Consider the following 14,818-nt stretch of genomic DNA (forward strand, 5'->3'; position numbering starts at 1 on the left):
TGATTCTTACTTTCTTTATAACTCTATATTTTACATCTAATTTAAAATCTTAACATTATTAACCTGTGTTTACCATGTAGATTTTCATCAAAATGGTGTGAAGCCACATTAGGTACAGTCACGTGCATAATTTGTATGGCATATCCACATTTATGATAATGTACTGTCCTCCCTGACTTCTATTCATGCAATAGTTAAGTGTGTATTGAGAAGGCTACTATCTTTATAAATCCATTTCTGCTTAAAATAGCTAAAATGCTTTTTTTTTAAGTTATAGATGGACTCAATATCTTTACTTATTTTATCTCTTTATTTTTTTTTTTTAATGTGGTGCCAGGGATCGAACTCAGTGCCTCACGCGGCTAAGCAAGCCCTCCACCACCTGGTCCCCCAAAATGCTTTTTATTATGTGCATATAAATCCTAACAGGAAGAGACAGAAGGGACAATTATGAGGCTGTAATAATCCAGTTGAGAGGTGACTGGTGACTTAAATTGAATGGTGATAATGGTGAACACAGAAATGAACAGTCTGGATTTGGGATGTAGAGTTGGTGTATCATGGGGCCTGATGGCAAAGCAGGATTGTTATGAGTAATACCCACAATAGCAATTAAAAATCACTTTTCTTATATCCTAGTTAGACTCAGGCATAAAAGAGCTGCAAAGCTATTTAAATACATTTTTAAAAGTTTTTCTCACTGAATTATTTATTAAATGATTTTCATGGCTGGGGTGTAGCACAGCAGTAGAGGACTCCTAGTGAAAATAAGACTCTGGGTTTGATCCCTAGCATGGTCAAAACAAAAACCAAAATAAAACGAAAACCCCAAAACCAAACAAACAAAAATGATTTTCACAGTTTTAAGATAAAACTCCCAAGAAGATAAATGAAATCATACTATCAGGAAAACAATAATGCTTAATTTTACATTACCATGTTTCATGAATGGAATAAACTGAGCTCAGAATATACACAAAAATTCAATAAAGTCTAAAAAAATCATCATATCACATTTTAAGGAAAAAATGAAATAAATGAACTAGCAAATCTTTTGGTATCAATATCTTAAATGAAGAAAAGTGCCACCATTGGTCAATAAAGACCTTAGTTTTTGTATGAATAATTTATATGTTTAATCCATGTTCTTTGATCCTTTGTTTATAGATATACTATGCTATAATGACACATTTCTCTGATTAAATGTCAAAAAAGGTATTTAAAAGTGAGAGAGAAATCAAGAAAAACCTACAAGCCTTTTGAATGTTTATAGAAAAAATGTAGCTTTATAAAGACTCTACCTGGAAATCACTGTATTCAAAAGAGGACCTGTATCTTCAGAAAAAAAGATGTTTTTAATGGCTTAAATCTGTTTTGTATAATTCAGATGCCCTTCAGTCAACTGTCACTGCAAACAGACACCTTCAATATAAACTGTGCAGTTAAAAAAAAAAATCCAAAACCAAAACATATTATTTGAACCAGGTACATAAGAATCCATGCCATAACTATCTCAGAAACAAATATTTAAAGAATTAATATTTTAAACTAAATCATTAAGGGTTGTAAATCCATTTTTTGTAAGCCAGGCATAGTGGCTCAAGCCTGTATTCCCACATCTGGGGAGGCACAGGCAGGAGAATTGCAAGTTTGAGGCCATCTTAAAGAATTTAGTGCACCTTGTCTCAAAATAAAAATGTAACTCAGTGGTAGAGTGTCCCTGGATTCAATCAAAGTACTGTATATAGATAGATAGATAACCCTTACAATTAAAAAAAAAGTTGTTTTTGTTTTTGTAACTAGGGAAAAAAGGGAAGCAGACCTGGCAATTAATTTTATAGAAACACAGGTGCAAATCTGCAAGTTCATATAGTCATACTAGCTCATAAATTATTTCTACTTTCAAGATTCATAATATTCAGTTAAGGTTTCGGGTTCCTTCATTATGAAAAGATGATATTCTATCAGCATTCAGCTGATGATTCTGCAGTACTGATAAAAGGATGCATGAACCATTAAAAAGCTAAAGTGAATAAAGATCTAAAACCTAAATTTAAAAATATGGTTACATAGTAAATAAGGATAAAATTACCAATTGTAATATGCTTTTTTAACCTGATTTTTTATCAGCACGTGGTTATAGAAACATGCATAAGACTGGACTTCATAACTATTAACTTAAAATGGGCCTTTAATGTGCCCTAGTAATCGTATTAGCCCTACTCTCCTAAAGTCCCTAATGATTCAGGCCCCTGTTATTTTCTGAAGCCACAGCTTTGGATTCTCCATTCACTGTTTCATCCATGTTGCCCTCCTGTGGCTTTTCAAATATCTTACACATGCTTCCACCTAAGAACTACTGCTATTTGTCTGTCCGCTTGGAATGCTCTTGCCTAGATGCCCACATGGTTCAACTCCATAATTTCTTTTCCTGTCTTTCCCAAACATCACCTTTAAGTTGAAGCCCTCTAAGTTATTCTATTATGCTACCCTAAAACAAACCTACATATTTCCTACTTTATTCTCGTTACTTTTCCTCCAGAATGCTACATATTTTAGTCAATTATATTTACCAGTTGTCTATTTTAACACAGCTGTATAAGAGCAGGGATTTCTGTTCAGTTTATTCCTGTGTGCTTGGTGTCTAGAATAGTGCACACAGGACATATTTTATATATATGTGTTCAACAAATGAAACTATATAATTACAAGTTGGATCAATTTCATCAGTACTTTAAACCTCATTCTTCCCATGTTCCCTCTTTCATGCTAAACACATAGCAGACACTGCTAAATGGTTCTCTCTGTGTGCTTGGGCAGTTACTACCAATCAGAAGGTGTTCAAGAAATTCTATCATTTGACAACCTTAGAGGTTAAATAATTGCCTAACAATGCCCATTTGAAAATAAACATGGCTTGGCCAAGTACATTTTCTTAAAGGATTTTCCTCTCTGTCAAACTGCAATAAGTAAATCTTCTGAGAGTTTATAATTAAAAAACAAAACAATGGTACCTTTCCTCCAAACTTCTAGGTTCTCCTAAGTTCAAATTGGGCCTTTGTTCCCCTAAATGGTATGTACTTCTTGCTATTACTATCATTGTTTTACCTTGATGTTCCCTCTTTGTCTTTTCAGTTTTCTAACAGCCATTTAACCAATTCCCTATTTTACATTTTCTATGTTAAAATAATTGATTTTTCTGTTTTCTTGGCTGGACCCTGTTAAGGTTAGCAATCCTCTAGCTATGACATAATTCTTTATCATTCTATAATTAGGTTCTTCCCCACATCTCTAGAACGCTTACTTAAGAGGCCAGAACAGTGTTTGCAGCCAGTGACGAGGATAGTGGTTGTTGTCACGTTGGTGGTGATGAAGATTATAATGACCTTACTGATGTCATGTTATAATAAGTCTTCGCATTCACTACTTCATTTAATTCTCACTAAATATTGATTAAGATAGCATTTTCATTCCTATTTTCTACAGATGAAGAAGAAGACTCAAAATATAGGTTATTTTTCCAGGGTGCTATAACTAGGGCATGGCAGAATACAGACAATTAAACTCAGGCCATCATTCGCCAAAGATAGTATACTTATCCACGATACTACTCAAGCTCCTTAAAAGAGTTTAAGACTTTTATCCTTATTGTTAGCACTATCTTATTGCAAAGATAATATATAATACTCTAAAATGGAAATAAATACTCCATCAATCCATAGGTTAGGGTTTGGCAAATATTTTCCCAGGAAAAAAGAAATATTATGGGCTATGCCGTTTTTGTTGCAACTGCTCAATTCTGCTGCTGTAGCTAAAAAGCAGCCACAGACAATATACAAACAAATAGGCAGGGCTTTATTTACAAAGCAGGTGGCTTTGTAGTTTGCTGACTCCTGCTTCAGGGTGCTTTAAAATGAACAAACAACACATGGCTGGTGAAATCAACAAAGAAAAACAGAAAATTTAAGACCTCTCTGGTTAAGTTTTTCCTAGCTATATTGGTTTACTTCTGCTGCAATACTTAATCCATGATAATAAAAATTAGCAACACTCCCTAAACATGGGCCATGGGCATGACAAGATAAAACACAAACAAGTATGGGACTGGGGTTGTGGCTCAGTGGTAGAGTGCTCGCCTAGCATGCACAAGGCATTGGGTTCGATTCTCAGCACCATATAAATGTAAAATAAAGATACTATGTCCACCTAAAACTAAAAAATAAATATTTTAAAAAACACAAACAAGTAAAAAACATATGGAAATTTCAAACCATAAGTCAAAGAATCTAATTCTATACTGCATATAGACCGCAATTTGAAAAAAGTGATTAAGATGATTTTTTTTGTTCTTTTTTTTTTTCTTTCCAAAATCCTGCTATGGTGTATGGTATAGAGTGAATAGTATAACTGAAGCAATTAATTCTAAGATTGGAATGCATCTTATCTGTTTTTCCTCTGTCTTCCAAAATTGGGAACTGACTACTTTTCATACATTAGATTGTTCTGCAAAGAGTAGTCCGAGTTAAATATAGAACAATGAGGGTGGAATCTGTTTTAATTTAAATTCCAGATTATAATATCTAGTTCTTTTTCTCAGGACTAATAAAAAACTTGTAAGGCAATAAAGTACTCCCAATCTGCCGTAAACCTAACTTTTTCATATTCCAGAGCTAGAGCTACCTGGTCAAGTCTTCAGTCAGAGTTTGGTTTCACAAACACTGTAAACACTGTTCATAAACAGGATTAACTTGGGGCTTACTAAAGAAAAAAGAGTGAACAGGCAGAACTCCTGTTAGAGGGTTATGGGGTAAAGTCTTTGAAGTTAATTTGTCCAGGGACAGAACTGTGCTCTGGCTTCTCTCAAAAATCCACGGCTGGCAGATGTCATAGCCAGTTGGCTTGCACTCACACAAAACAGGTCTAGTCTTTATTCACTAATTTGCATATGCGGGTAAAATTATCACATCGGTGGGTTTATTTAAAGTTTCTTAAATAAGGTGATAATTGTAGGCTACTGTTTTCCACAGTCTGAACAACTATTTTTAACTTTATCAAAATTCTAAACTTTGATATAAAAATGTAGGATTAAAAATGTTATGTAACAGTACCAGGAAGTAAAATGAATAACACAGTAAAATATCTTTAAAAAGTTGATATTAAGTCGAATTTTAATGATAAGAATTCAAATTTTACATATGTGTAAAAGTATACATACCTCACAGCTTTTCACAGATTGCTGTGAATTACTTCTAAAATACACATGATCTTAACAAAATATCACATGTATTCTTTCCGTTTTTTAAGCCACAATTCTACTTAAAAATGGTGGGTGAAATTTGGAGTGGCTATATCATATTTAGAAGCTCCAAATTTCAACCCAGCCATGATATGATTAAATGAAAGTAAGTACCTGTATATTTTATTTACTCAACGAATATTTATCCAGTGCATTCTCCATGCTAGGTTCTGAGATTGAAAAACAAAAACCCACACATCTTATTATACCAGTCCTTGTGAAGCTTATATATTAGCAGTTGATACTAAACGAAATCGTTATTCGATTTACTACTGAGATGAAACTGTATAAGAGGTATGAAATACAAAAATGGGCAAAAATGTTGGACAAATTTCCCAAGAAATTGTGTGTGTGGTCAGTCATTTTTCAGCATCATTATTAACACAGTATTTAAAAAGTTAACTTTAAAACTTGTTTATGCTAAAATATGAAAATTGTACCCTACGGAATTTCTTGCTTTTTGTTTATGTGTTCTTGATAGAAGGAACATCTAATAATTATGACCCTATATAGCAGGTACAAATTAGAAAGCAACACATTTCCTCTCTATAAAGAATGCATATAATAAATTTCACTTAGTTCCTCAAACTAAGCCAATTTAGACTAAATTAAGATACTAATTTTGCACTTTTAAAAAAAGAAGCAAGTTATCAAGCCTCAAAAAGATATGGAAGAATGCTAAATGCGTATTTCTAAGCAAAAGAAAAGCCAATCTGAAAAGTCTACATACTGTATAATTCCAACTTCATGACATTCTGGAAAAGGCAAAACCATGGAGACTAATTTTGGGAGCATATTTAGCTTCACAGCAAAACTGGAAAGTACAGCAAGTTCCCATATACCCTCTGCCCCACATACCCATAGCCCCATCCACTATCATCCCAATGTAAGAATGATATATTTGATACAATCAATGAGCCTACATGACATATCACCCAAAGTCTATAGTTTTTACCATTGTTCCCTCTTGTTGTTGGAACATAGTATGAGTTTCAACAAGTATATAATGTCATGTATCCACCATTATAGAATCATACAGAGTAGTTTCACTGTCTTTAATTATCTATGCTTTATCTGTTCATTCCTCCCTCTATTCTAGCTCCTGTCAACTACTGATCTTTTTACTGTCTTCATAGTTTTTCCTTTTCTAGAGTGTCATTAAGTCAGAATCATACAACTTGTTGCCTTTCCAGATTGGCTTTGCTCACTTGGTAATATGCATTTAATATTCCTCCATGTCTTTTTGTGATGTGAAGAAGATGGCTTACCTACTCTCTGTATATCTTAGTTTTATACAAAGGCACTACACTAAACATAAGCCTCTCCTTAGAGATCAAGAACAGCTATATATGACTTCAAAACACTATCATCACTAAACATATGACCAAAGGTATGAAAAATGTAGACAGAACAAGATTAGATCAATCTCAGGATGGTTCAAGGTGGAGATGTCGTGGTGGGAATATTTAGCCTCAATGCCAGGTGGGAATGGTCAGAAGATAAATGGTACAACTAAGTAACCACATGCCTCTGTTTGCTTGGAAAGTCTGTATTATACTGTTGTCCTTCTTTAATAGTCCTTGTTGTCCTTCTTTTGTAGTTCCCCTATTCCATCAAAATTACACAGTTTGGTCTATGTATACAATCGCCCTGATTATGAGAGAATTGAAGAGCATCTTTCTGACTCCTTGGGTATATTTCTCCCCAGAGGCACAAATAAGAATCATCAGCTAGACAGTGTCACTATAACACTGAAGTAATACATGCTTTACAGAAGGTCTAAGGGAGAATTAAAGAGAGAAACACACCTGCTCCGGTTCACCTTAATACAAAATTGATTATCCCTGTCTCTTTACTCATCCATCAAAATTTTCTTTTCACTTACTATGTTGCCACCATTGTTAAAGAAGTTGGGGATACAGCAATAAACATAACATAAAGGTAGCATCCAAGAGTTAAAAGAGAAAAAAAAGGAGGGAGTAATAGTGTTAACACCTGTTGTGGGGTCAAGTAAAACAAAGATTGAGAACTGATCACTACATTTGATAATTTATATTCCATATCAGATAGGTTTTTTGCCTATTTGCTTTAATGAAAGGTATTTCACCAGGTATGTATGTTGATAGGAATTATCTAGTATAGAGGAAAAGAAAGATGATGCAGGGAAGAAAAAAAGAAAATTTCAGAAGTCCTTGAATAGTCAAAGGGACTATAATCTAATACACAAGTGAAAGGTGAGCTTTGGGAACACAGATGGTTCATTTATTTTAATGGGGGGCATACAAAGTAAGATTATCAATTGAGAATGAAGTTCAGGAACCAGGTATTACTGTAGGCTTCATGTGCAGTCTGGGAGCTGTGTAGAGGAAGCAAAGCTGCAATTAAACAAGGCTAGATTTTATCAATAAAGCAACACAGGACAAGAGAACTGGGATTTTATAAGGCAGAGTTTATAGTTATGGACCATGAAATTTGAGAAAGGCAAGAAGGAATGTGAGAGCATATTAAAAAGGACAATAGTAAAAAATGAAGCTGGAGGTCTTGAAAGGATTAAAAAAAATCACTGTAGTGGGCATACTAAAGAAAGTAAGCTGAAAAGAAAAAGTGCTGATCAGTTTAATGTGTTTAATCAGGATTATTTAAGCAGGACAGTTGATGGTATTGAAAGAGTCAAACATAACCATTTAAGTAGATCACTAAGGTGAAAGATAAATTCGCTAGAGATAAACATATCATAGAGAAGTCAAGATTTAAAATGGACCATTTAGGGATATTGAAAATGACTAAGAATGATGGGAAGAGAGAAAAAATAGTAACAAGTGTTGAAATAATCAATGAGTAAGAGTGACCAGGAGAGATGCAAAGAAGTAGCAAGAGATGAAAAGTAGAAAATACTACTTGATGACATCTAACTTTTTTTCTTTAAAGAGGCAGAATGTTAAAAAAAAAAAAGCTATCTATAAGATATCAATGACACTAAGCAAAGAAAGACATTAAGACATTAATTCTAACTGTTGGTTTAATAGACTATGGGGTGTGAGAAGTTGCGCTTTTTGTGAAGAATATAAAAAGAGTATTCTCAGGGGATGCAATGTTTCAGTAAGATAAACCATCACAAAAAAATATGCATAAAAGAGATTTTGCTGATGATAAACTGGGAGTTCAAAAAGACAGAGTGAACAGATTTGGGTGGTTAAAGACAATGGGAATTTAAAATTGATTAAGGACATACCAGCATAACACAGGGACAAGGAAATGCATGAGAGGAATCTGGAAAGTTTGAGCTTTTCATGGTGATGGAGGCTAAAAGGGATGAAGGATCTATGATTAGTTCCAATGACGTATGGGGGACCTTGGTAAGAAGTAAACAATGAGGTTTAGTCACTTTCTTGTAAATGGTTTTATCAATTTGCAGAAAGAGTGTTCAGAGGATAGGCAAGATCAGGAACTCAGGTTTCATTGGGACTTTGAGGGGCTCTGAGGATCCATCCCTTAAATCGTACAATTTAAAGATGTTGAAGCCAGGCATGGTTGTGCCTGCCATTTAAGGCTAGACTTGGCAAATCTGTCTCAAAATTAAAAAATTAAAAGGGCTAGGAATGTAGCTCAGTGTAAAGCACCCTTAGGTTCAACCCATAGTACTGCTAGCTAGCTGAATGAATGAATGAATGAATGAATGAATGAATGAATGAATGAATGAATGAGCAAATAAAATAAAGATGTTGAGGACCATGGTTCTTAAAAAAGCAGGTGGTTTGCACTTAAGAGTGAACTCAGTCAACAATATTTTTTGCCAAATGCTTAAATATGCTACATTACTCTAGATGCTGTTAATTCTTAACTACCCATATTTAAATTTGTTCATAGATTATCAGAGTTAAAACAATATAAAACTAAAATTGTAATAACATCTGCACCTAACTCTAAGATAGAATTTATGTGCCAGGTGCTACTGTAAGTAAGCTATGTATGTTAAATCATTTAGCAGAAGCAACTCAGTGAAGTTAGATACTATTATTATCTCCGTTTGGGGTGACAAATATATCCAATGCACAGCTAGCTCTAAAAATTAAATGCCTCATATTCAAAATGTACCTGCTGGGACAAATGTATCCTTTTTACATATATCAGCCCATACATTTTAAAATGGTTTCCCTGTATTTTAGAACAGGGTTTTTCCTCTCAGCTGATTACTCAATTCATGTGGCTAATATTTACTCTTAAGAAAGTTTAAATATTCTTCTTCAGTTCTGACAAGATATCATGTCTGTTTCATTCACTCCTAAGAACACAACTTTGTTGTTCTCAGTTTAAATTTGTTATGCTAATTGTTTTGGGGAACCTGTTTGAATACTTATAATGATTTATGTTAGAAATTTCAAGTAGTCTGAAATACATGAATGGTTGCTAAATAAAGCGACCTCACACTTTATAGCCATTCAAAGTGTACATGATTATTACTATCATTAATAAACACTGATATTATCAAGAAAACAAAGTCTAAGAGTATAGGGCTGGGCAGACTGGTATCAACCAGTCCTAAAAAATAGGAGGGATGCAGAGGTGAGGAACCAAGGAGGGCCTGATAATGCATAGGTCACTTATTAAGAAACTTGCCTTAATTTAACATTTAAAAAACAAGCCCCCCCAACCTACAATGTTAGATTTTGACATACAACTAAATGATAAAAAATCAGAGTTTTTAAGTCATATAGCTATCACTATTCAATAGAAGTTGGAAAAGATGAGAAAATCAGGTGCATGGGGGAATTTCATAGCTTGAGGATGATGCAAAAAATGGAGGGGAAAAAAGAGAAGAGGAGTTAGAGATGGGCTACTACAAGAACTAAAGGTAATTGTGAGGGAACAGGAACAGAGCACATCCAATTAATTTAGGAACACAAGAGGTGTCGGATCAGGTGCCATATTTTAGAAGGCCAAATGATAACATTCTAGCTGATTAAAATAGAAATTTATTAACAAATTTCATAACCATTTATTGAACACCAACAATAAGATGGGTATCTTGCTAGACTTCATAACCACTTTGTTTCCTCATTATTAAAAAACTATTAATGACTCCCTACCAAATTACAAATATTAAGCAGAATCTGACACAATCTCAGTTATGAGCATGAATACCTTGAAAGACAAGCAATTTAGATGAATCTGTAAATTAAATAAATTTTAACAAATTGAGGGGGGGAGTATTTAATCAGAGTAATGATTTATATACTAATAAAATCCATTTACTAACAACTTTCCAATGTGCTAAAAGTTTTGTAAAGCCTATACAAAAGGAATTAAGGCTAGAAGTTAATCTTCCTGTCAAGTCTTAGAAAAGAGCATTCTGACAACACCAAAATAGGAGATCCCTATTTATCAATCACTAATATAAAACACTATCATACTATCACCTTCCAAAGTGTATGATATATGCTTTAAAATGAGATTTCATGAATCTACTTTGTTTCTAACAACAAATTTCTCTGGTGTTACAAAACAAAACTGATTCAGTTGGTACAAAAGAAAAATGTATTCTAACATCAACTAAGATGCAAGTATGACTAAAGTTCTTTCTTGGTCCCATTAAATTTTATCATGTAAAATGAACTCCACTGAGTTATAACAAAAGACTTCTAATCTATCCAATACTTTAGTTAGAAAATGTATAAAATGAAAAATAAAATGTTGGCACTGAGATAAAACACTAAAGTAATGAGAATGACAAGAGCAGTATTAAGAAAAAGGTCTGAAAGAAATAAAAATTAACCCGTTTATCAGTATATAGATATGAACCAAACTAAGGGTGAGGGAGGAGTAAGATTTAAAGTGGCTTAACAGAGGCCATAACTCTATTTTAGCTCAATAGAGAGCAACTTTTTGTTCCAACCTTTAGGTAACAATAATAAAATGCTTTGGTTTCAATATTTTTCTGTGACCATTTCTCCTATTTTTTCATTTGTATTACCTTAAGATGAATTGCAGATATCTCAGTGGTAATATGTATCTGTGTACATTACAAATATACAACAGTGTATTTACATAAACCATATATATAAAGATAGATGTATATATTGTATATTTCACATATATAATGATTTTAAGGTATCTCTTGTTGATGAGAAAAAATATTATTTTATATTCATCTATAAAATAATAACAGCAACCTTCAGTTTCTGCATTTATTTTGGATATATATAATTGTAGTTAAAAATTCTTGGGGCAGCATCCAATTTAAGAGAAAATTAACCACTGTCCCTCAATAAATTTTGACTATAAGTAACCTTGGAGCCTACATGTAACATGATGCTTCTTCCTTCTCTGGTAATTCCATTTCTCACAAACATTATGAAAAATAAAATTTCTTACTTTAAAATGCTGAAATTATTTAAAAGTAAAATAATTTTAAATAATTCTAAAAACCAAGATCAATCTTAAAAAGCTGTAATAGTTACAATTCATATTTACAGTGCTGCTTCTAATTATTTTTAAAAACAGCTTTAAGGGAATTTATTTTTAAAAGGCCCTAAGGGATATGTACATATCTGTATGCATTTTTGTTAATTTAAATATTATTGATGTCAAAGGACAAAAGCATTCTCAACTTGTTTTTAAATGAGACTATTTCTCTTTTATTTTTACAATCAGATAAACATATGCTAAACAAATTTTTAAGATTATTTCCCCTATCCCAAACTTATATCAAATAATAGGTATTTCACCCAATTTTATTTTATATTTTTTCCCCTATATTCAATACTCATTTCCTCAAAAAGAAGTGATTTTGTGGGATTCTTCTTTAAAATTTGGAAGACTTTTACTGTTTGCTCATCTCTTTAAATTGTGATTTGAATATGTGAAAAAAATTCTCATGAACATGTAACTGCACAAATTTATTGATTCCAAATTAATTCTAGATGGTGTGTGTGTGTGTGTGTGTGTGTGTATTGAGAGAGATGGAAGGATTCATTAAATCTTTTTACTAACTGAATTTAATGTAACTTTAAGATGTAAACATATTCAATTCTAGCCAAGTGTTTTAAGCTATAATCAAAAACACTAAAATGAAAATATTTTATATTATCTTCTATTTCTTTACTATGACAATCTCCCTAAGGTTATCTAATAACACAGAAACACTAAACAAATAGATATTTCCTTTGCTCAAATATCAAACACTCTCTATATAACATTTAACAGTCTAAAAATAAGGAACTGAGCATTATTAATTTACAATTTAATGCTAATGTTTTTATATTTTTAGAAAACTCATTCAATAGAATTTGAGGATGTTTGTTTGGCATTACATAAGAGCATAAGGGAAAATATTTTTTGTTCCCTTTTGTGCTAAAGACCTGCATAGATGGACTGAAAACATAAATATCTGCGCATCCAAGGCTTCAGTGCATAAGATTCTATTTTTAATAAGAAATCTGTACTAAACATTTTTGCAAAGCAAACTGAACATAAATATATTGAAAATAATTTCAACAAGTGGTATGTTACCTGGGTGGAGCTGGTAGCTACCGAGATGCAGTCAATAAAGCTGTGTCTTCGAGTGAAAAATGCAACTATCTGCTGCCAGCGTGAAGGTTCTGGCTCAGCCTGCAGTTCATCTGAAGAGCCCTTTTTTGCCCAGTGTTTCTGCTTTGGGCCTACTGAGCCATGGCTAGAGCTAGTATTGCCTCCTCGGCTGGCGCGAGAGTACAGAAGTGTGTTGTTTCCGAAAATGTAATTCATCTCTGCAGCCCTGCAGGTGGTTGCCAAGCAGTCTTACTTCTCTACCAGCTGCTGAGTGGTGAATGATCAGTAAAAACTGCAGCTAGAATTACAGCAGCATCACTTGTAGATCAGAGAAAATAAAAACCTTGAGAAATGATGCTCATTTTCTCTGTAGTTTCTTCCTATGAAAGAGCTTGTATCTTTCCTCTGTACCTGTTAGCTGTATGATGGCTGGGTTTATTTTTGCAGACAAAAAAGACGACATAAGGTGGATTTCTTTCTTGTGATTATTTTTTCACCAGCGTCTGCAGGAACCAAAAGCTGTTCTTTTGTTAGCTGATAACTAGACGGACTGAAATCCAGGAAGTGAGGTCGATTAGCAGGTAAAGAAGGATGTTATAAACACTGGACTACCAAGACCCTTTGGGGCTGCCTGATTTAATGCACTGGGTGGAGAAACCCTGGATTACCAAGTTTCAATCACAGTCTGTAGTAAAATCCAATGGCATCTTCATGGCTTACATAAATTATAAAAATGAATCTAAAATTACAGGATTCTTTCTGCCAACAGTTATGATTGTTCAAATAATTTCACAAAAAGAACCTTTGTCATTTGCATACTAATTTGGACACCAGGAAGGATCTTATATTATTTAGCGATGGATCTGTTTTTTGAAGGTACTATCCATGTTAGACTGAGAATCTACTGATAGGGAGAAATCTATTTGTAATGTAGCATGATCATTTTATGTAATACATTGATTTCTGTTGGTAGAGTCTGGAGACAAAAACAAATGAGCAAAATAAATATATGGTTCCTGGAACTTTCATGATAAAAAAAGAATTAAGGAAAATTATAAACATGATCCTCTAGTGTTATTATACTCATTAAAATTATATGGTTTTGAATGTGTAAAAGTGCAAACGAATTGATTCTTTTTATAACCGTAAAATACGTTTTATCTAACATTATATAAATACTACTCTGGTTCATAAAAATATATTGCTTGATTGCTAAACAGATATTTTCTAACATCTTTACCCAGGTCTGTGTTTCTCAACATAGTAGTGAACCTCAGATTGCCTGGGATACAAATTAAAAAGCTACCTAAGTGACAATTAAGCACTTTTAAGTTTGAAAACTACATTTCTAAGCCTGACCTCTTAATGCTATGCTATTTAGTATATGGTTATTTAAAAACTACATGCTTTAAAAAAATTTTTAGTTGTAGATGGACACAATATCTTTAAATTATTTATTTATTTTTTAAAATGTGGTGCTGAGGATTGAATCCAGTGCCTCATACATGCTAGGCAATCGCTCTACCTCTGAGCTACAACTCCACTCCCATCAACTTTTAATCTTATATTAGCATAACATAAGCTCCAATCCCAGCCACAGATATTTTTTCAGATGTGGACTGATAAAATCTTGCTTGTCTATATGCCTACCAGCACCAATTACATGCAGCCTACTAGAAAGTAGCATTGCAAACTACAAAATGAGGTCCACTGCAAATCTGGCTTAGCAAGCAAAGATGCTTATGTTATCCCTATAATTCCTTCCCTAAGATGCTGCAAGTATGCTCCAAAAGGGTTGAGGGCCACGTGCGACTCTTGGGTTAGGATGTTTTGTGACAGAGATTATAACAGTTCCATGTTTCATCCTAAGAATTATTAGTAGCTGGCAATTTGCGGCCCTAGATAGATTGATTCTGAGAGATAGAAGAGTAGAGGAAAACGTTAAAGGGAGACAGAGAACAAAGAATCCTCTCTGGTTAAAAATAAATGAATGAA

The 14,818-nt window shown here is 33.3% G+C and overlaps 1 protein-coding gene across 24 annotated transcripts in view; it reads right to left on the bottom strand.

The window, feature by feature from the left end:
* The window catches only part of Dlg1 (discs large MAGUK scaffold protein 1), a 256,035-nt gene that overhangs the window by 130,318 nt on the left and 110,899 nt on the right, over positions 1 to 14,818 (bottom strand). For 2 of the 24 annotated variants that reach the window (XM_021720641.3, XM_021720645.3), the window contains exon 1: positions 12,806 to 13,347. The exons of 18 other annotated variants lie outside the window; for them this stretch is intronic. In XM_021720641.3, coding sequence (XP_021576316.2) covers positions 12,806 to 13,039 — 234 coding nt within the window. In that variant the 5' untranslated portion in view covers positions 13,040 to 13,347. Of the gene's footprint in view, positions 1 to 12,805; positions 13,351 to 14,818 lie in introns of those variants that run through there. 4 more of the 24 variants (XM_040270436.2, XM_021720642.3, XM_040270438.2 and 1 more) reach the window with 4 other exon arrangements.

Source organism: Ictidomys tridecemlineatus, chromosome 3 (assembly GCF_052094955.1).
Source record: "Ictidomys tridecemlineatus isolate mIctTri1 chromosome 3, mIctTri1.hap1, whole genome shotgun sequence".
In the NCBI taxonomy this organism is placed as follows: Eukaryota; Metazoa; Chordata; class Mammalia; order Rodentia; family Sciuridae; genus Ictidomys; species Ictidomys tridecemlineatus.